Below are 22,593 nucleotides of genomic sequence, written 5' to 3'. Positions count from 1 at the left end.
AAAGACCAAAGGATGTTACCTTCCAGTCAACATCATGTAATAAGGATCAGATTTGTCTTCCCACTGGAAACAACCAAAATACAGACAAAACATAATAAGACAAGACAGTACATCAGGCAATGAAGGTCAATAAACCCTGAGGGATATGAAACAAATGAGGTGAACTCCCTAATTGCTTCAGATTGTTGCTTTGAGAAAATTTCAGGCCATGGGACAGACAGTAGGGAGACAGAGCTAAGAGTCCAGAGAAAACAAGGCAGCTAAAGTTCACAAGAGAAAAAGGAGGTACAGAGAGGGAGAGGGAACACCAGAGGTCTGCAAAGTGACTCCCTTAAGTCTTTGGCTAAGGATTGCTCATTAAAGATGTACCCAAAAAAAAAAAAAAATACTGCTCAAGACTTGGGAAAGAACCATCCAAATGGGTTAAAAAGGAAACACTGCCTGGCATCCACATAGACCTGGGATAGTGCCTGCTCCTACCAGCCAGAGTGAAAAGATTCCTCATTCATGGGACATTGGGGCAAGAACTCAGAAGGGCTGTGCCTCAACAGTAGGAGATAATTAGCCACAGACTGAGCACCACCAGTCCCAGCTAACAAATCCTAGGAATATCTATAGAAATACAAAAACTGTACAATACACAACATGACAAGATTCACAATGTCTAGCATCCAATAAAAAATTACTAGGCATGAAAAGAAGCAATAGATCCTTAATAAGGAGGGAAAAAATCAATTGAAACTGACACAAATGTTAGAATTAGCAAACAATTATATAAAAAAAACAATTATTATGACTGCATTTCATATGTTCAAAAAGTTAAACAGAGATTTCCCTTGTGTTCCAGTGGTTAAGATCCACCTTGCAATGCAGGACACAGGTTTGATCCTTGGTAGGGGAACTAAGGTCTCACATGCCACAGGGCAATTAAGCTCACATGCCACAACTACCAGGCCTACATGCCACAACTAGAGAGCCTGTGCACCTCAGTGAAAGGTCCTGTGATGCACTGAACACCCCACATGCTGCAACTAAGACCCAACACAGCCAAATAAGTACTCTTTTAAAAAGTTAAACAGAGATATTTAAAAAGACACAACTCATCCTCCTAAAAACTATAATGTGGGAGATGAAAAATATGTTAGATTGGATTCGGTTCAGTTCAGTCGCTCAGTCATGTCTGACTCTTTGCAACGCCAAAATCGCCACACGCCAGGCCTTCCTGTCCATCACCAACTCCCGGAGTTCACTCAAATTCACGTCCATCGAGTCGGTGATGCCATCCAGCCATCTCATCCTCTGTCGTCCCCTTCTCCTCCTGCCCCCAATCTCTCCCAGCATCAGAGTCTTTTCCAATGAGTCAACTCTTCACATGAGGTGGCCAAATTACTGGAGTTTCAGCTTTAGCATCATTCCTTCCAAAGAACATCCAGGGCTGATCTCCTTTAGAATGGACTGGTTGGATCTCTTTGCAGTTTAAGGGACTCTCAGGAGTCTTCTCCCACACCACAGTTCAAAAGCATCAACTCTTTGGTGCTCAGCTTTCTTCACAGTCCAACTCTCACATCCATACATGACCACTGGAAAAACCCTAGCCTTGACTAGACGGACCTTTGTTGGCAAAGTAATGTCTCTGCTTTTCAATATGCTATCTAGGTTGGTCATAATTTTTCTCCCAAGGAGTAAGCGTCTTTTAATTTCATGGCTGCAGTCACCATCTGCAGTGATTTTGGAGCCCCAAAAAATAAAGTCTGACACTGTTTCCACTGTTTCCCCATCAGATTAATCCCAGATTAACTACAGAAGAAAAGATTAATGAACTTGAAGACATATTAATATCTAAAATAAAATTCAGAGTTAAAAAGAAAAGAAATAAATTATTGGAGTATCAGTGAGCTATGGGATGACATCAAGTAGACTAACATACATGTAATTGGAGTCCTTGAAAGATTTGAAGAAAGTTTTACTGCAAATCTCTGAATTTGAGAGAAAATATAAACCCATAGATCCAAAAAGTTCAACAACCCCTAAGCAAAGGAAACATAAAAGAAACCAAACAAAGTTACATCATAATCAAACTGTACCAAATCAGTGATACAGAGAAAATCATAAGAAGAGCCAGGGAAAAATAACACATTATATACAGAGAAACAAATATAAGGAAGACAGGAACTTTTCCTCAGAAACAATGCAAGCAAGAAGACAATGGAGCAATACCTGTAAAGTGCTGAAAGAAACATGTATTAATCTAGAATTCTGTAACTTTAAGATATATACAAGCTAACATCTTTCAAAAACAAGAATGAAATAAAAAACTTTTTCAAATATTCAAAAGCTGATCAAATTAATCACCAGAAGACTCTCATAACAAGGAATGTTACAGGTGGTCTTCCAGGAAAAGGTGAAATGACACCAAATAGAAATGCGGATCCACATAAAGGAATGGTGAACACAGGGAATGGTCACTACATGGCTAAACATGTAAAATGTCTTTCATATCAGTTAGATATCTTTAAGAGACACCTGACTGTTTAAACAAAAATAAGAAAGTTATTGGATCACAGACCTAAGAGAACACAGAAGAAAAATCTTTGTTACCTTGTCAGAAGCCATGCAAACAAGAAGAAAATGAAGCGATACATTTGAAGGACTGGAAGAAAAATACTGTCATCACAGAATTCTATACCCAGCAAAGATCTTTCAAAAACCGAAGTGAAATAAAAAAAGTCAGGTACCAAGACTATTTCTAGCTAGCAGACCTACAACACAAGAAAGGAGGTTCTGGGGACAGGGGAAGCAGGACAGCAACACATTCACACACCACACAAGGTTAGTACACCCACTGACAGTCCTAGATCTTAACCCTGGCTCTGCCACTGTGTGGTCTTGAGTTAGTCACTATCTTCTCTGAGGCTCAGAGTCCTTATCTGTCCAATGGGGGAAGAAATGCTTACCTCACAGAAGTGCCATGAATACCATGAGACGAGTAAAAAGTTATCATTCTGGGTAAAAGGCATATGGAATGTCTTCATAATATTCCTACAACTTTCTACAAGCCTAAACTTATTTTGGCATAATTTTAAATAAAATTTTATTTAAAATAAAATTTTAATAAAAAGTTAAAGGAAAAAAGTTAACAAGATGATTTTTTTAAAAGTATGCACACATATACATATAGTGCATAACACTATATCCAAGTCTCTCAGATTCTGAACACATTCAGGAAATGGCTTGTTCTGATTAAACATTCTGGTCAACATGAAAATTTCCTAAGGAACTAGAATATAACTGTACTTGGCATCAACAGTCTTCACAGAGAACCAGGACCTCGCTGGGTGGGAATTGCTGTGAGCCCTTCTAACCACAGACTGGAGAGGGAGCAAGCCTTGACAGGCCAGCTTGGTGGGCAGAACCCGGCAGAACCACACAGGCACATGCTCACCAAGATGCATGCAATACACACACACACACACACACACACACACACACACACACACTCACACACACACACACACACACACACACACTCAACCCAGCAGGTACCAGAAGCCCTGGTGTGTGAAGAAACTCTCTAGTCCTCCTGATGTCTTAGCTGCGAAACTGAGAAATCATCAGGATTTCTTAAAAACTACTTGAGATCTGACCACACAGTGATCAGCCCACCCACTGTCTGGACCCTCTGCCTCAGAGAACCATCTCAAACACTCTTGTCAGCTTTAAAAGGTGCTGAATCTCCCCTCCATGTCCCCAAAGCACCAGCACCAGCGAGCTTTGACTGTTAGCTACCCTCCATCCCCAGCTAGAATAGGAGCCCTGCCCACAGCACACACAGTTACCCCCTGGCCTGGCTTCCCTGGACAGCCAGACCCTGGGTGGGCAGAATGTGCTCCATTCCAATCAGCTTGAGGCTCAGCCCAACTCCACACAAACCCTGCACTGGCCATCATGTCACATGTCTGAGAGCTGCATGGGTGCTACGGAGAATTCACCCACAGTGAGGATATGCACATTTGAGAGCAGGAAGAAGGACACACTGAATTCCCACCGCCAGCTGATCTGTTGACAAGGCTCATGTTAATGCAACTTGCTAGTTTATTTAACTGAGAAGAACACTTGGCCACAGCACGGAGGTTTGCAAAGTAATATATGTACATACTCACATTTACATTTTTCTCCCTCAGGCAAATTGTTGGTGGCATTGCTGTTAAAAGCCCCATTCTAGGGAGAGGAGAGCAGGATAGTGACAGAGTGGGCAGATAGAGTGCAGAGAGCCATGGCTTTTGTTTCCCAGATTATCAGCTGAGGTCCAGTCAGAGGGGCCTTGTGACAATGGACCCACAGTGTCCATGCATGGAGGCCTGGTCATGAGACCAAGCTCCCTTGGGCAGGTAGAAGGTGGCCTCAAGGTCACAGGCTGCTGGAGACAGGGCATCCTTCTGAGGAACCCTGGGCTGGCTGATCAGGAGTGCTGACTCCAAGGCTTCCCCTTGCACAGGGGCTGCTCCCAGCACTTTGTGGGCCCAACACCCCTCCCTGTCCCTGCACACCCTCACACAGTCTGCTCACCCTGAGCACCTTGCTGCTTTGCCACAGAAGAAACAGGCAAAATCGCAGGCCACTGCACATTCAGGGGGCTGGTGAGGAAAGAGCGGACATGGAGACCTCCCCACTCAATCAACAGAAAGAAGATCCCTCCTTCCTTCAGGATGGGCTCAAGGGCACCTGCTCAGGCTTCACACAGGGAGTAGGGATGGACCTGCAGGCGAAATTTAGAGACAAGGACCAATGTTTCTGGGGTGGAAGATGCATTCTATATCTCTGTGTCCCTAGGCCTGACAATGAGCACAGTAACACTCAGCAGGCAAGGAAGATTCTGTCTCTAGCCCCGTGGACCAGAAATGACTGCAGGCCAGGCACTGGGGTGCTTACAGGGCCAGGCTTGGGAAACAAGGAACTGGGTGGCTATCCAGGTCTCCTCCTGGACTTGGATGCCTGGGTACCAGAAAAAAATGTAGCCTGCCTCACCTGTCTCCACCCCACAAGCTGCAAAGCAGCACCACAGAAGAGTGGGAGCCATCGAGAACCCTGGAATTATACTTGACTGAGCCTCTCACCGAGCTGAGGAGATGTGAGGTCAGAGAAGAGGGGCCATTTGCCCAGGATCGCATAGCACAAGGGTCACAGTCAGATAGTAACTCTCGTGGTGCACAGCCCAGAACTCCACCTCGGAGGTTTGTCTGAGCCCATCAGGCTTACCGAAGTGTGCCCAGGTCAGGAAGGTGCTGCCTCTTGAAGCCCCGGGAGAAACACAAGGGAGGAGCAGCAGAGATTCAACTGCAGTGAGGCCCTGAAGCCTGGCTTCCAGAAGGATGACAGATCAGAGTGGCCTCAGAACACCAAATCATGGCAAGAAGGCACCTAGAGATCACCCGATCCAGCCCTTCACACAACAGAGGAAAAATCAGAGACCCAGGGAGCAGGAGGGTCAACGTTGCACGAAGGAAGAGCAGTAGCAGAGCAAGAACCAGGGTCCACATCTCGGGCTACCCCAATGCCTGCTGCGGGGGGCTCCAGCCAGCTGCTTAGCCAGGGGCAGGTCACAGCCCCTCCTGGAAGCTCCAACTCCTTGTCTGCAAAAGGAGAGCATCTCTGTGGTGTGTCCTCCCTGGAAACATTTTTACCCCATCTGTACTAGTTATGTGTTGCTGTGTAACAAACCCATGAAGTGGATCAAAACAATATATATTTATTATATCACACTCTCCTGGGGCAGGAGTCTGGGCCTGGCTTTCCCGGACCCTCTGGTTGGAGTCTCACAAGGTTACCATCACAGTATTGACTGGGCTACATTTGTTTCTGGAGCTCGGGTCCTCTTCAAGACTCCCATCTGTGGTGGTTGACAGAATTCAGTTCCTCGTGGCTGGAGGACTGAGTCTCCATTTTTTAGGGAGCTCTGGCCAGGGTCTGCTTTTCCTCTAGAAGAAACACCCACAGTTCCTTGCTGTATGACCCCTCACTACCCTCTCCCCACACAGAAGCTCACTCCTTCAAGGCCAGCAGAGGAGTCTTTCAGAGCTACAATCATGGGAGTGACAGCTATCATCCCTGCCATACTATATTGGCTAGAAGCAAGTGTTGGGTTCCATCTGATTCAAGGGACTACACAAGGGTGACTCATTTAGGGTCACCTTAGATCCTTATCTGCCAAACCATCTCACATTCCTAAAAGATGCCCCCTCTCCTCTTGACTTAGCCTCCGCCTCCTCTCCTGCAGTGGTGTCAGTGGCTGGGCACCTGCAACAGAACCTCACAGGTCTCTCTGTTAGAGGCTGTGACTACCTCACCACACATTTCCCACAGCACTGCCAGCCCTCCAGCTGAGGTGGACAGACGAGCAGACACTGCTGTCTGGGCTAGACCTCTGGTTTAGATGACCCTTAGCTGCACAACAGAGGAAGGAGCCGAGTTGTTCTGGCCCAGCCTCTGGAGTTCTGCTCTCTTCTGACGCAGGTGGGAGACAACAGGGTGGGTGGGCTAGCTGGACACCTTCCCAGACCTGCATGTCACACTCTGACGTGGGCAGCAGCCTGCAGTGCTCCGGCTGGATGTGGGGGAGTGATGGATTAGAATCAGGGGAGAATTTCCGGATGCTGGTGCTGCAAGTAGGATCTGTTAATATCCCAAAATAAGTGGCTGATCTGCAAGTGGCTTTTTTATTTCCCCAAAAAGAAACCCTTCTCAGAAATGCTCTTAACACAAAGAAGAACAGAACCAAACAATCTCCTGGATCCAAGGCTTGACCCCACTTGCAGCCACCCAGTCTGGGAACCGCGGTGGCCTAGTGGGGAAGAGATTTGTGGAGGCACCAGTATGTTCAAGGAAGCCTGGAGTCGCAGCACTGGTGCAGTGAGCTGACAAATGCCTCCCTCATCCCCCGGGACAAGTGAGAGCCCTTCTCTCCACTCCTGCTCTGCCTGGTGAGGGGTCATCACCCTCCTCACAGCAGCAGGTCCCGACCTCTCACCTCATCCTCCACCTGAATACAGAATTAGTCCCATCATTCCTGTGCCCAACAGGAATCAGTGTCTCCACAGGATCCTTTAATTCTCCTTGGTCAGGACATCGGGGTGGACAGCACCACTGCCTAGAGCCTACACCAGCCGAGCTTCCCCAAGGCCGCAGCGTGAGGCAGCCAGAAGCCCCATGATGGTGGCACTCTGGAGTCTGTGTCTGGTGGGGGGCCTCCCCTCAGTGCCTCCATGGTCTTCTCTTTCTGGCACCCCCTGATGCTCCCAGTTTCCTCCCGTCTCCCCCCACTCACTGGATGGGGAAATACACAAGAAACGCGTGTTCTGAATGCTTCACTTGATTCTCTCCGTCTGTGTGATGTCTGTTCCCCACTCACCAATGTGGTCAGCACAGAACATTTTCTCTGCCTCTCTCTCCGTTGCCCCCTCCCCCAGAGGGACCCGTCCCCTGTGCGGAGGTCACACTTGCAGTTCTGCAGTCCCAAGCCAGGGATGTGTCTCCTGGTCCCACCTTTACCCCAGAGAGGAGGGCAAAGGGGGTATGGAGCAGGGTTTTGCACGGGTCAAAGCTGGGCTGAGCTGCTTGCTGCCAACTTCCAGGTTGGTTTTTTCTGGGCCAGCAACCTGGGCAGAGGTGACACCGCTGGTGAGCACCAGCTGAGGGCACAGGTCTCCCTATTCATGCTGACCTCACAGATGGTGAATGTGGCCCTGCCCACTGAAACGTGCAGTGACCGCTGCTGCTGCTAAGTCGCTTCAGTCGTGTCCGACTCTGTGCAAGTCCATAGACGGCAGCCCACCAGGCTCCCCTGTCTGTGGGATTCTCCAGGCAAGAACAGTGGAGTGGGTTGTCATTTCCTTCTCCAATGCATGAAAGTGAAAAGTGAAAGTGAAGTCATTCAGTCGTGTCCGACTCTTAGCGACCCAATGAACTGAAGCCCACCAGGCTCCTCCGTCCATGGGATTTTCCAGGCAAAAGAGTACTGGAGTGGGGTGCCATTGCCTTCTCTGGCAGTGATCACTGATGATTCCCAATTAGGATATTCTCCTGACACCAGCTACACTGACAAAGGAATACCCAGGTGGGGCTCAATAACCTCCAGGGCCAGAAGACAAGAGGGGCAGGGAGCCGAGGTTAACAGGGCTTTGGAGGGTGGCATTTCAGGCCTTGAGAACAGACTATGAGACCATGACCTGGCCTGTGGGTGGGGGCTGGGGTCAGGACGGCAGGACTTTCTTCCATGCTGGCTCCCTGGCTCCCAGCTTTGCTTTTTGTGCAGCCCCCTCAAGACTGGGTTTCTGTTTCCCAGGTGGGGAAGGAGGCTCTTCTCCACATAGGCCTCCCTCCAGTCCTCAGAGATCCCTGGGCTTGCTGGGGAGCTGGAAGCCACAGAGTAGAACAAGGGGAATCCACGGAAGAAAGCAAAAGAGGGAGTCAGGTGTCTGCTGGATGGAAAGTCCAGCAAGGGAGGCAGTAACAGGAGGCTACAGGAGGGCTGGGGCACGCACACACCCAGCAGCAGCTTCTCACCAGGTGGTGAATCCTGCCCTGAGCCGGATGGGAAGAGCCTGGAAGGGCAGCCAGCAGTCCAGGGGCACCCAGGGGAAGTAGGGGCCGAAGGACTGAGGAGCTTAAGGCAGCCAGTTTGGGTACATCTGAGGACAGTGTGCTCTTGCAGAGGACAAAACCCCCTCCTCCCCATCCCTTCATTGTTGCCGAGTCCTCACTCAACAGAGAAACAATGAAGAAAATATACATCCCTAGCAGAGCTGAACGTGAGGCCTAGAAGAAAGCTCAAGTTGACACCTGTCACAAGCCCTTCTCCAAATTTCATCCTCTGAATGTTCCCAGTGGCCTGGTTCAGGACACATGCTTGCAACCAGATCATATCTCTGTCTTTCAACCTATAGACACACCCTTCCTTGGTTGAAGCCCCCCAGTGTGTTCTGGCTACCTGTGGGGAAGGCTCAGATCCTGGCATGTGGCCTGACCCTGCTTCCCCAGGTAGAACTCCTCCCACCACATTCCCCCGACCACACCAGAGCCCAGCCACGTGAAGCACACCCAATTCCCTGGAACACCCATGCCCATCACAGGCCTTGGCCTTGGCAGAGCCGGGCCCTCTCATGATGAGCCAGGAGGTTCATGATGCCTCCCCTCACCTGCCAGTGAATTCTTGCTCACTGTATACCACCTCTTCCAGGAAGCCTTCCCTGACTCCCCAGCAGACCACACCCACAGGTTTGCTTGTGTACTTAATATTCCCATCAACACTGGCTGAGGCTTACAACCCACTTACCTTGGGTCAAGCACTATTCCACTCACAGGGCAGAACCTCTGGCCTGCAGTCCCCGGGCCATGTCCTTAGCGAAGGACAGTAGCAGTGAAGTTGAGGTACTTAGCCTGTGAGCAACTGTGGGGCCAGGGGGTTCAGGGTGAGTTTGCCTGGCTCCCTGCCAGGCTGGGAAGCAGGGAAAACACTACCTTGGGGTTTTCAGGGCCCTTGGGGTCCTTCCGAGCTTGGCGGTAGCAGCTTGTCGGCCCTGCACACTGTGTAAGTGCCTCCGCCTCTCAGAGCCTCACTTCCCCCCTCTATAAAATGGGATGGGCAGCTCTACCTTTCAGATCAGGGATGCGTGCCCTGCAGCTCACTACACAAAGAGAGTCTATGAGTGACTCTCCAAGCCTTGAACCCTTACTTCTCTCCCCCTCACACATCTCCAAGGGGAGATCACCATTACTATTCATTAACAAAATGACCTCCTCTGGAGCACTCAGCATTGTCATGTATTGATGCAATCAGTACATCATGAAAGTCATGAAGACTCTACTGTCTTGGGGAGGGAAATGAGCACAGGGGGTCCTGTTCCATCCCAACACCCAGACAGTAAGGGCCAGGCCGGGGAGGAAGCCCAGGGCTTGAAAGGACAGCGCTGGTGATGGGGCTGGAGTGGGAGCCAGGACTGGGTCAAGAAGCCTGACTGGTCTGTGGTGGACACTGCATACCCCCCTTTGGCTCTGGGCCTTTCCCAGCCATCCCTGCTTACCACTTGCCCACCTGCCTGCAGAAGGAAGTGTCCTGGAGTAGGCGTACCTGAGACTGTCCTCATCATGGGTCCTCTGTATGGAATAAATGCCTCCCGGCAGGAAGGACAAGACAGCTCCATCCCTGTTGCCTGGCAACCTGAGCCAAACACATCATCAGCAGGGATGAACCACAGCAGCCTGAGGGCACAGCAGGGAGGGCTGGACCCAGGTGGGTGGGCCTAGAATGCCGGCCAAGAGAAGAGGTGGCGGACTGGAGTGGACCCTGCCCTGGAGCCCAGGGCAGCTGCACAGGAGACAGCTGGCAGAGGCCCTGATCCCGTGCCTTCATCCTTGCAGCCCCTCTATCCTGTGCTGTGTCCAGGCTGGGAGTGTTACTGGCTTGGCATCCTACTCTAAGCTGGTGCTGAATAAAAAACCAGTTAGAGCTCCACTGGCCCATGATCACCAGATCCGCTAGCCTCCAGGGGGATATCGCGAACGCCAGAGATGGGCTAGGGCTAATCCAACCACATGGCCAGCTGATGGCAGGCACCGGACAGAATCAGGGTCTCCAGGGCCCTGATATCTCCAGGCCTATGAGGGAGGAGGAAGCCAAAGGAAGGGTTACCCCCAGAGCTGGTGGGAACCAGCTTCTCAGAGTGACTGGTTCTTCCCTCCTGTGTAATTAGTTCTCAGCTAGAACTTGGGGAATATTCTTCCTCCATGGCAGTAAGGCTGACTTAGAGGACTTTAGTGACACCATCCCTATCAGCTCCCTTTAAACCATCCCAGATAAGCAGCTCACACTGTATGAGAACAGAGGGCCTGCTATGCAATCCCAGCTCCATCGGACTCCCTCGAGGAGACCCTGCTTCCTTCCGAGAGCCCTCCTCCCGCTCAGGGCCTCAGCATTGCTACCAGTCCGGGGAGTTAAAGGCCACCCCCACCCCCGCACCCCACACCGGCCATGCTGTTTGCCAGCTCTGCCTCAGCAAAGAGCCTGGCATGTGATTGCCCAGGAGGCACCTACTGTGGACCCCGTTTCCACACAACCTCAGTGTTCTTCTGTCTCCCCGCCCCCCTCAAGCCTGGGCCTGCCTTTGAGGCACAAGGCCCAACAGCTCACGGTTTCTCGTGGCGACCCAGGTTTGGATTTCCAACCTGCCACATAAGCAGGGAGTCGCTGGGCGTGACCAGCTCTCTCAGAGCCTCTGCCAAACAGGATGAATCCCATGTCTATGGCTCCCTGTGTGGAGCCTTGAGCACACTGGGTTTTCCCAAATGCCACTTGGGTTAACTGGGGGAGGGCACAGGAACCCAGGAGGGTCAACTCCATTTTGTCAGAAAGGGCTGGCTGGGTCTGGACACCACCTTCCCTTCCTCTCCACGCCTCTAGAATAATGGATCCTTCCCCAGTAAGCTGACCAGGCCACCCCCCAGCTGAGGATCCTCTGCCAGTTCCCCACCACCCTTGGGAGAAAGTCCCAGCTCCCGGCCATATCAGTCTCTGTGACCTGACCTCACCTCCTCTCCAGCCACAGGGGAAACTGAGTCAGTCTGTGACCCCCAATATTGGAAACCTCTTGCTCCAGGGAAACCCGTGAAGGCAAGAAGCCCCACCCCAGCTGCCCAGGCCCTGGAAGAAAGCTGAGGTCTGCAGCACAGAACCCACCAAAGGAAGTCCCCTTCTTCACCTGCCCACTGCACCCAGCTCCTGCTGGGGCTCCCGGCTGCCATGCTTTTCGAGCATTTTATGGAGGCAGCCTTTACTTTAAAGGCTCCATCCTGCCCTCAGGAGTGAGGAATAATCTGCTTTCTCCTGCACCCGGGCCTGTCCTTTGATTATGTTACCCCCTAGGAACGACTGCTACCTGGTCCAGGATGTGTGGTTGAGCCACCTGGGCTCCCACCAACCTTGTTACCAAGAGATCAAAATAAATATGCCTTTCTATTAAAAATAAATCATTTTACTAAAATAATAATGTATCATGGTAGTGAAAATTTACTTTTCAAAATGATCTCACTTAGTTCAGGGCCAAAGTTACCGAAATAATAAAGGGAATTGGAAATATCAAGTTTGGTATTAGAAGCTCTCTTAGGAGTCCTCAGGCATTAGGAACCTTCATTCTTCCCTGCCCTGTTCCAGGAAGCAGAAACTGGCTTTCTCATCCTCAACAGTCCCCTCAGGGCTTAAGTGCCTAGCCCTGCCTACGGCCTGATTTTCTGGCAGCCTGTCTTTCAGGATCTAACAAAAGCTGGCCATCTCAGGGTGCATGGGGTACTTCTCCCTGGCAACCTCCGCCATCTTCTCTGTAGTGAGAAATAGAAAATGATGACAGACACACAGACAGCAGTACAGAAGAAACACCCAATACAGCAGTCCACTCCCGACGTTTATGAATTCTGCAGTTCGACCTAACCTTTCATCACCTTCTGCAACGCGGCTGTCCATCTTGTTTCTCTAAATTATTTACACTGAGACCAGACAGCACATTCAATGGCTCATTCATTCCACGACAGTGGAAGACACGGTGGGGAAGACAGGGACACTATGCAGCCTGGATGGGACACGGATGGTACCACCCTCAGGTCTGCCCTGGGTGGACTTGCAATGCCAAGATAACACCTATAAGGATAACTATTCATGGGCTAATTTTAGGGATGTAATAAGTAACAAAAGGACAATGAGGTTGTTATATTTTAATGGTATTCATTACAATTTGGAGGCTACAAATGATAATGATAATCAGACCATGTAATTATTGTTATACCTGCACCACCAAAACCAGATCTCACAGTTTCTTGTTTCTCTTCTGGCTGGTTCTTGAGATTTATCATCAGCACTGAGGATATCACTTTTATCTTATGCCAGAAAGAAGAAGAAAGCATACACTAAGTTGTATCTGACTCTTGTAACACTATGGACTGTAGCCTGCCAGGCTCCTCTGTCCATGGGATTCTCTAGACAAGAATATTGGAGTGGGTTGCCATTTCCTTCTCTAGGGAATCTTCCTGACCCAGGAAAAGAACCCAGGTCTCCAGCATGGCTGGCAGATTCTTTACCCACTGAGCTACACGGGAAGCTCTGTTTCTTATGCTGAGTACAGGTTAACTCTTGTCTTGGTGTCTGTCTGTGTGTGTCTGACCTCATATACCCAGTTGTTTAATCAAATAAAGCAAAGGTTCTGGATCTGTATCCAACATCCAAGGTACCCTCTCTTACCCAGCCACTAAGGCAGGGAGAAAACTTGGGAAGAGAAAAAGCAGGACCAAGAAACTGAGTCTCCTGGTGACTCAAACTGGATCTCACAGAAAGCCAGAGGTGTCCCTTCTGCCCCATCTCTGGGGGCCTTGCTGCTCTCTCACAGTTCTTCAGAAATGGTAGTAGGGACGGGGGTGCCCTAAGAAATTCAGGTTCTATAAGATGAAGGGTGAGTTGAGCACAACCAAGGATGAAATGAGCCAATCCTCTACGAAGACTCAAGTGCTGTGGATAAAAATCCTCTGGCTTGACAAAGTGGCAGGTGTCAGGAGGAAGAACCTTATTTCAAAGCCGCCTTGACTCCTTTCACTTTCAATGTACTGATGGGCCATCGGCAAATCCCACACAGCAAAGATCTCTCATCATTTTCAAATGAGATATTTAATAAGTACAAACCTCCTGCAGTTGGACAGGTGGGAAAGGTGACTAGATCTTAGGTGCTGAAATTTGCTCTTAAGGGGCTTAAAATTCAGGTAGGGTTTTTGTACCTCAAAAAAGTTAGTAAACATTTTAAAAATCCTAAATAATCAACACAACAGAGGTCCGGGGCAGCATATGATTGTTTTTTAAAATGTTCAGAAAAAGCAAAGCTCTGCCATGGCAAGTGCCCAGCTAGACTGGGCACAGCAGGGCCAGCGGGTCTGGGAGGAGCAAACCTCTGGGGTTAGGCACAGTCACCAGGCCAGTGGCAGGCTTCCGGGGTGGCTGTGGCAGTGTGCATGGTGGGAAGGCAGGGGTCCAGGGTGGGCCCGGCCATGGGCAGGGAAGGAGCCAGCAGTGAGGACTGGGATGAAAGTGGATGGACAGCTCCTTCCTTCTCAGCAGTAGCAAGCCTGAGGGTCACCTTCAGCATCCTGCTCCCCACCCCACACACTTATTCTACAAAGTGGGGAGAAGAATGAACAAAGCTTCCCAGAGAGGATGGGCCCCTTGTGAGACCTACTCCCTGCGCTCAGCCCAGCATGCTGCCTGTAGAAGCATCTCCTCCTCTTCTCCTCTGAAGCCTTTAGAAAGCACCGTGGTCACCTGACCCCTGAAGGTGGGCAGGACACCCCGCTATGCGCTTCCACAGCAGCTGTTCCTCCCTCGTCACGGCTCTCGCAGACCTTTACTGGAATTATACCCGCAGACATCTGCACTCCCCAGTGGACTATAAGCTCCATGAGGCAGGGATCCACTCAAAGATCTGACGGAATGAATAAATGGATGCTGGGAGGAGGAAGGGAGATGTGGGTGGGGGAGGGAGAGAGGGATGGCTAAGCAAATGACTAAACAACAACGCTGCCTGCAGGGTCCGCAGGGTCACTGTGCGGCACGAGTCCAGGGACACCACTCACACTGCGTCTAGTGTGTGGATGGCACCTCCAGCAGCACCACTGCCAGGGGGAATGGGGGGCACCCAGTCAGAGGGGGCAGCTGGCCTGCTGGCCTCAGCCTGGGGAAGTAGACCAAACTCGGGTCCACCCGTCTTCCTGCTCTGGCTGGAGGAGTCTCGGGGAAGGGAGATTAGCAGAGGCCAGCGTGCAGCAGACACAGCACACTTCCTCCTCCAGGCCACACACACTTGCAGACGCTCTGAGTGAAGCCGGAGACCCCTTAGAACTCCAGCAGAACTCAGAAGCAGGGCTGTGTCCCTGAGGTGTGCGCCTTCCTCAGATATCTGCTCATGCCTCCCTTCTCTGGATGCCACCAAGTGCCCAAATCAGGACTAGTGTGCATCACCCCCTCTCCCCAACAACTGCCAGTGGCATGAGAGCAAGGCCAGCAGGCTCAGAGAGCCATCTGAGCCCCAAGAGGATTGTTCAGCCTCCCCACTGCAAGGAAACCCTTCATCCTGGGTCTACAATACTCTCTGCACAATCCCTTCCCCTGCCAAGCTGACAGTGGCCAGCCCTGTATTCCACAATCCAGGGCAAGCAATCATTCTGTGCCTGGAGGGGGTGCTCTCTTATAGACTAGAGGTATTCTCTCTAGAGTGGCTCCTCAAGGTGTCCCAACCAAACCTGGTCCCTAGTATATCTCTGAAGGCCCTATGCCCCTGGTATTATCTGGTTCAGGGCACCCTCCTCATCACTAGGCTCCAGGGTGGGTACTCCTCTCTGGGACCCAGCTGTCCTTGCCCACTGGCCTAGAGAGATGCCACCATTATGCCAGGTACAGGAAACAAGAGAAGGCCATAGCCCTCCACTTCCTTCCCCTGGCCCGCTTCCAGGAGGCTCAGCTTATACAGGCCAGCCCACTGCTGTTCTAGAAGTCTCTGCTGTGCTCAGCAGACCTGAGTTCCCCATGTACAGAAGGGGAGGGACCTCCAACGTCACACAGGGAGGGAGACCCAAGGTGGAGGTGATGGCCAGACTTCAGCGGCTCCCCCCACCACACAGGCTGTGGAGGATGAGGGCACGAAGGACCAACATGTATAAAAGCGCGTGCAGGCGAGATGGAAGTCTGTTTCGCCAGGCTCAGGGATGCACATGTCCCCTGCATAACTCCGGGACCCCAAAGCTCTGTAAAATTGAAGGTAAATAACCCACTAATGATATAACAAAGTGGGAGGAGTCTTCAGGGCCTTAGAGATCCCTGCCAGAAAGAACCAGTGTGGCTAACGGCAGTGCCTTTTCCCCTAATGACCACGTTCAAAGGGCCCAGAAACCATGATCCCAAACGACTAGCCTGGCATTCCCACCAGGTCACCCAACCCAGCCACAATCCTGGCCAGAGTAGAGTTTGGTAACCACCACCTCCTAAGAAGTAAAGATTCCCAATTCTTGTCTTTCCCAATTCAAGGTCACCTCATTTCCCAATGGCACGTTAGTGACTGGGAACAGGAGACATGAGTTCCAGTCCCAGAAGTGTTAACAACTCACAATAGACCTCTGGGTCCACACCCCATCCTGGGGTTTGAACTTCCCTTATAAACATGCTGAAGAGGTGGGGGCTCGCTCTCTGAGGCCCTCAGCTCTTGTTTCTGTGATTTTAGGTGCAAAAAGGGTTTGCAGAGCTCATCAGGGGCCTCAGCCCATCAGAGGTTCTGAGGGAGCCCAGAGTTTTCACTCAAACACACCAGATGCATTCTCCTTATCAAACCCCTGGCCCTTCACTGAAGCATGTTCAGACTTGGAATAAAAACGTGTTTATTGACAGCCTCTCTGGGTCCAGCCCTTTGAGAGACACTGAGGAAACATGAAGGGGTAAGAGAACAACCGTCAGGCAACCATCTTACAGAGACAGAAACTAAGGCTCAGAGAGGCTTTGAAATCTCCTCAAGGGAACACAGCTAAGAATTCAACTCCCAGGGCTCTAGCACTGGTAAGATTAGCACTGTAATGTGAAAACCAACCCGGCTACTCCCAAATCCTTTTAGGCACAAGAAAAAGTTAGTTTTGTGAAACTGGAATCTACTAAGATCAGAAACTCAAGAGTCCAGGACACAGGGCTGGCTGGCTGAGTTGTCTTGTTCAGAAATGCCCAGCTTGGCCCTAAAACCCATGTCAGAGCTTGGCCACCTTCTGACACCCTTCTCTGAGCCATCCCTCCATCCCAGGTAATGAGCAGCGGCAGGCAGGCGACTGTCATGTGACCTCCACAACCAATATGTACACACGCATCACAGCAGCTCCTGGAGCTCACCAGGTCCTCCCAAGGTTGTGTGTGTTGCGGCCCCTTGTACAGACAGGCACTAAACCAGGTGAACTGGACTGGTTTGTAGAGCTACAGCTGGTGGTCTTCCCTCCAGAGACAGCCTTCTCCCAGAGCAGGTCAAGGTCCTGCCTGTCTCCCCGCAGCCTCAGGTGAGAGGCCTCTGCAGGGATGCTCTGAGAACCGCTCCTTCCTACAAGTGTCAGAGGCTCCAAGCTCTTCAGTCTGGTCTTCCCTCCTCAGCACTAACCTGGCTTTCAGAGATGCTTTCCCCAGGGGAGCTACCAGACAGCAGGAAAGCCGTTTGTCTCCCCGTCTCCCTGGCCCCTGGCCCGCTGCCACGGTGGCCTCCCCTCCCCCAAGAAGGGCGGTGAGCTGGGAGGTGGGGGTTGGAAGAATCCGCCGAGAACGCTCTTGGGAGGGGTGCTGGGAAGCCAGGCAGGGCGTGTCGCCTGGTCCTTTCTCTGCCCAGCGCCGGGCTTCGCGGCTCTTGGTGCAAGGCGCCACGGTACCATCCCCCAAATCTGCCCTGCACTGGGAACCCCTGTTGTCATCGCTCAGACCCCTGAGCCTCAAAGCGGCTAAAACACAGCAGCGAAGGGCAGCGGGTCTAGAACGTTCTGTGCCCAGTCGGACATAAGTCAGGGGAGGTAGGCGCCCTGTGCCCCCACGATCTGCACCTGGCTCTTCTCAGAAGAGACAGATGTCGGTCTTCTCCCCCGCGGCCGTCTGCCCCAGGGCCTGGACGTGTCCGCAATTACGGTTCCCGTCAGGGGCCCCAGGGAGCCCCTCCGGTGCCGCGGTTTGGGGAGCGGCCAGACGCCAGTGCGGTCTCGTTCTCTAAAGAGGTGCACTCGCCCTCCCTGCGACCCTCATCGGCGCCCCGCCACCTGCGCGGTCGCCCGCAGCCGGTGCCGCAGTGCGAGCGAGCCAGCGAGCCCGGAGCCTTCACGCCCGCGGCCGGCGCCGCCGAGCGAGCCGCCGCCCTCCGGTCTCCCCGCCGCGCCGCACCTGCACCGCACCCCGAGCCCCCACCCCAGATCCCACCCTCACCCCCACCTCTGGCCCCAGCGCCTCGTCGGCCCTTACCCTTGGAGCCTCCCCTGCTGGCCCCTCCGAGCCGGCCACGACCGCCCCATCCCCAAACCTCTCCTCTACCCCGGCACCGAGGGGCCTTTTCGAGCCGAGGTCGGGGTCCCAGTGGGGTGGATGATTTGGCGGCGGGGGTGGGCTCGACTCCAAACCCGGGGAATAAGCGGGGTACTTACCGCTCTGCTCCCCCAGGAAGACCAACTTGAATTTTCTCAGTGGGTTCCCAAAATCTCCCCCTGCGGACATGGTGCTGGCAGCTGGGGCTGGGAGAGGAGGAGGAGAAGCGAAGGAGCAGGGAGGGGAGAGGAGGAGGGCGAGGGGAGGCGGCCGGCGGTGCGGGAGCCGGAGGGGGAAGGGCTGGCTGCGCGCGTCCCTGACTCCCCAGCTGCGTCCCGGCCCCGGCCTGCGGCTGCGTGTCCGGTGGCGGAGGAGGAGGAGAAAGATAAGGAGGAGGAGGAGGAAGGATGGGGCTGGGCGGCCGCAGGCGGCGCTTGATGCGGCGCGCTCTGGACGCCCGAGGCGCGGCGCGGACTGCGAGGATCCGGCGGAGCGGGGCTCAGGCGCGCGGGGCGGAGGAGCGCTCTCCCGAGCCGCACCAGTCGGCCCCCTCCCGCCTAGGTTCTCCGCCCGCGCCTGCGCTCTGCGCGCTCCCTAGCCTCTGATGTCATGCGGGGCCCGCGGCGCTGCGGGGCTGAGGGGCGTCAGTCCACCCACCCGGAGCCCGCACTCGGGCGGGAGAGGGTCGCACAGCCGTGCCTTGAAGAGGCTACCGAATCGGACCCTCTCTCATTGCCCCACTGCGTCTGTCTTCCCCACTCCACCTCTCTTTTGAATGCAGAAAATGACGTGAAATTGTCAAGGGATATTTGTTTCTGGTCTTTAAACCTAGATGTTACCCCTTCTTTCTCCCCCTGCGACACTGATACACACTCAGCGCAGCCATCCGAGAGGGTGAAAAGGAAAGAAGTCGGGGCGGGGGGTCGGTGAGCCAGGGTGTGGTGGACCGTGTCGGCGCAGACCGGCTCTACTGTCATCTGGAGCGTGTGTCTGGCCCTCCCTCCCCTCTTCTCCCCAGATCCCTCCTCTTGGGCGCCTCTGTAGAGTCATAGGTGTCCCCCGCCCCCCCCCCAACGCCACCCACCCGCAGACATGCCCAACTGGAGAGGAGCACCGATAAAAGGAGCACCCTACTTCAACCGCCCCTAAGCATCACTTTATCTTAAACCCAATGCCCTGTGGGAGAGAAGAGGAACGAGGCCCTGAATGTCAGCTCTTCCATCTCCAGGATGGAATCCTGGATCCCTGGACCCTGGGATCTATGGGCTGACAACACCACTCCTGCATTGGCAATTAGGTGTATCTGGACAATGAGCTCCCAGAGGACAGGAGGGAGACCTCCCATTTGCCTCTGCATTCACCCGACCTGTTAAGGCACACAGATAATTTGTGAGTGGGTGAGAACAAGGAGCAGGTGCCAGGCGTTAGAAGCTCTCCCAATCTGGTCCTAGCATTCTGGGTAATTGAGGTTTCACCAAACTGCTTCTGCTGTGCTGCTGCCACGTGGTCTGTTCTTTTAGGGCTGTTCAATGGATGTTCATTTGGGATTATACCCCAGATGTTAGGGAACAAGTTGTGTGTGTGTGTGTGTTTCATTCAGAGAGAAAGGTGAGAAGCAACCTTCATCTCTGGAGTTTTCTAGGGGACATTTGTTGCTCTCTTTTTGACTTACATAGCTGGCTTGGAATGTCTTCCTGTCTGGCTCCCTGGTTTATTTACTTAGAATCTTTCTCTCATTGCTTATTAAAAACTGTAGGATGAGTTCCATGAAATCAGCAGTTGAGTCTCCACTGCTGAATCCCAAAGACTTAACTTTGAGCTTAGGAAATGATTGTTGAATGTTTGAATGAATATCTAGACCCCAAGTCAGTACAACTGTTCCACTTATTGAAGAGATCGTGTTTTCTCCATTGTATATTTCCCCCTACTTTGTCATAGAGTAATTGACTGTAAGTGTGTGGGTTTATTTTGGGGTTCTATATTCTATTCCATTGGTCTATGTGTCTGATTTTGTGCCAGTGGCATGCTGTTTTGATTACTGTAGCTTTGTAATATAGTCTGAACTCAGGGAGCATGATTCCTCCAGTTCTTTCTCAAGATTGTTTTGACTATTCAGGGTCTTTTGTGTTTTCATACAAATTTTGAAATTATTTGTTCTAGTTCCGTAAAAAAAAAAAATGCCTTTGGCATTTTGATAAGAATTGCATTGAATCTGTAGATTGCCTTGGATAGTATGGTCATTTGAACAATATTAATTCTTCTAATCTGAGAACATGGTATATCTTTCCATCTATATGTCATCTCCAATTTCTTTAATCAGTATCTTTTAGTTTTATGAGTACAGGTCTTTAAACTTCTTAGGTAAGCTTATTTATAGGTATTTTATTACTTCTGATGTGATGGTAAATGGGATTGTTTCCCTAATTTCTCTTTCTGATAGTTCATGGTTAATGTATAGAAATGTAATAGTTTCCCATATATTAATTTTGTATCCTGAAACTTAACCAAATTTATGGATGTGCTCTAGTAGTCTTCTGGTGGCATCTTTAGGATTTTCTATGAATGGTACCATGTCATTTGCAAACAGTAACAGTTTTACTTCTTTCTTTCTTTCCAATTTGGACTCCTTTTATTTCTTTTTTTTCCCCTGATTGTTGTGGTTAGGTCTTCCAAAACTTTGCTGAGTAAAAGTGCTAAGAGTGCACATGGTCTTGTTCTCTTCAGTAAGTGGCACTGGGAATACTAACCAGCTATGTGTAAAAGAATGAAGTTAGAACATTTTCTAATACCATATACAAAAAGAGACTCAAAGTGGATTAAAGACCTAAATGTAAGACTGGATACTATAAAACTCCTTGAGAAAAACGTAGGCAGAACACTCTTGGACATGAATCATAGCAATATTTTTTCAATCCATTTCCTAAAGCGAAAGCAAACACAAACAAACAGGACATAGTTAAATGTAAAAGCTTTCACACAGCAAAGGAAACCATTGACAAAATGAAAGAGCAACCTAGTGAATAGGAGGAGACATTTGCAAATGATATGACTGATAACAGGTTAATATTCAACATATTTAAACAGCTCACACAACTCAATATAAAAAAAAAACAAACCCAAACAACCTGATTTTAAAATGAGCAGAAGAACTGAATAAACATTTTTCCAAAGAGGAAATGCAGATGGCCAACAGGCTTATGAAAAGATGCTCAACCACTAAGCATCAGGAAAATGCAAATCAAAACCATAATGATATATTACTTAACACCTGTCAGAATGGCTATCATCATCAAAAAACAAAAAACCCCACAAATAACAAATCTTGACAAAGATGTGGAGAAAAGGGAGCCCTTGTACATTTTTGCTGTGCATGTAAAGTTGTGCAGCTACTGTGGAAAACAGTATGGAGGTTCATCAAAAAACTAAAAGTAGAACTGCTATATGACACAGCAGTTCCACTCCTGGGTATATATCCAAGAAAAAAAGAAAAGCTAATTCGAAAAGATACACGCACCCCAATGTTCATAGCAGCATTTATTACAATTGCCAAGGTACGTAAGCAACCTAAGTGTCCATTAACAGATGAATGGATAAAGAAGATGTTGTGTATATATAAAATGGAATAATACTCAGCCACAAAAAGAATGAAATTTTGCCATTTGCAACAACTTGGATAAACTTGGAGGTCATTGTGCTAAGTGAAATACATCAGGCAAACAAGGATAAATACTGAACCATGTTACTGATATGTAGCATCTAAGAACTAGAACAAACTAATGAATAAAACAAAAAAGCAGATTCACAGATATAGAGAACAAACTGTGATTACCAGTGGAAAGGGAAGGGAATGGAAAGGGACAATATAGGGGTAGTAGAAAAAAGGGTTGTTATGGCATTATATGAAATCTTCTGTTTGAAACTTCTAAAAGTTGTAAGGCACTATAGAACTTAAAGAATCTTTCATTCAATAAAAATTTTAAATAAAAATAAATTTAAAAAATAAAACATACATTCTTTTCCCACTGGAGGAAACAAAGAACAACTGTTCTACTCCTCAGAATGGCCTTTGGTTTGGAGCCCCGTAGACTATAGGGCATACAGTCTGGGATACAGGCCCAGAGGTATCTCCTCTATGGTGCCTGGCGTCAGGCTCAGGGTCATTTTCAAACTCCCACCCCACTTCTGGGGTTTTGGTCTCTCAGGAGACTGCATCCAGATGGAGTTGAAGGAAGCTCTAGAAGGAGATGAGCCTCCCAAGCCACAGTCCGTAGGAGGGGCAGCCAACGGGGCACCCTTCCTTCCACCCACACCTTCTCCTAACATCTCTCTTACCATACCTTCCCATACTTTCTCATTGTTTCCTGAGGAAATCATCTATGGCAAGACAAAGTGTGGCAGAAAAAATACCCCCTTTCACTTAAGCCTGGACAAGTCCATCCTTCCCTGACCATCCAGTCCATACACAAGTCAGAGTGTCAGTAGAGGAAGGA

The 22,593-nt window shown here is 50.4% G+C and overlaps 1 protein-coding gene across 1 annotated transcript in view; it reads right to left on the bottom strand.

The window, feature by feature from the left end:
• RAB6B (RAB6B, member RAS oncogene family) overlaps nt 1-18,675 on the bottom strand; it is a 59,227-nt gene extending 40,552 nt beyond the window's left edge. Inside the window, exon 1 of the mRNA XM_027545689.1 lies at nt 18,223-18,675. Coding sequence (XP_027401490.1) covers nt 18,223-18,292 — 70 coding nt within the window. The 5' untranslated portion in view covers nt 18,293-18,675. The remainder of the gene's footprint in view (nt 1-18,222) is intronic.
• Nucleotides 18,676-22,593: the final 3,918 nt, after the last annotated feature.

This window comes from Bos indicus x Bos taurus, chromosome 1, assembly GCF_003369695.1.
Source record: "Bos indicus x Bos taurus breed Angus x Brahman F1 hybrid chromosome 1, Bos_hybrid_MaternalHap_v2.0, whole genome shotgun sequence".
Lineage (NCBI taxonomy): Eukaryota > Metazoa > Chordata > Mammalia > Artiodactyla > Bovidae > Bos > Bos indicus x Bos taurus.
This window is presented reverse-complemented; position numbering and strand designations above follow the sequence as displayed.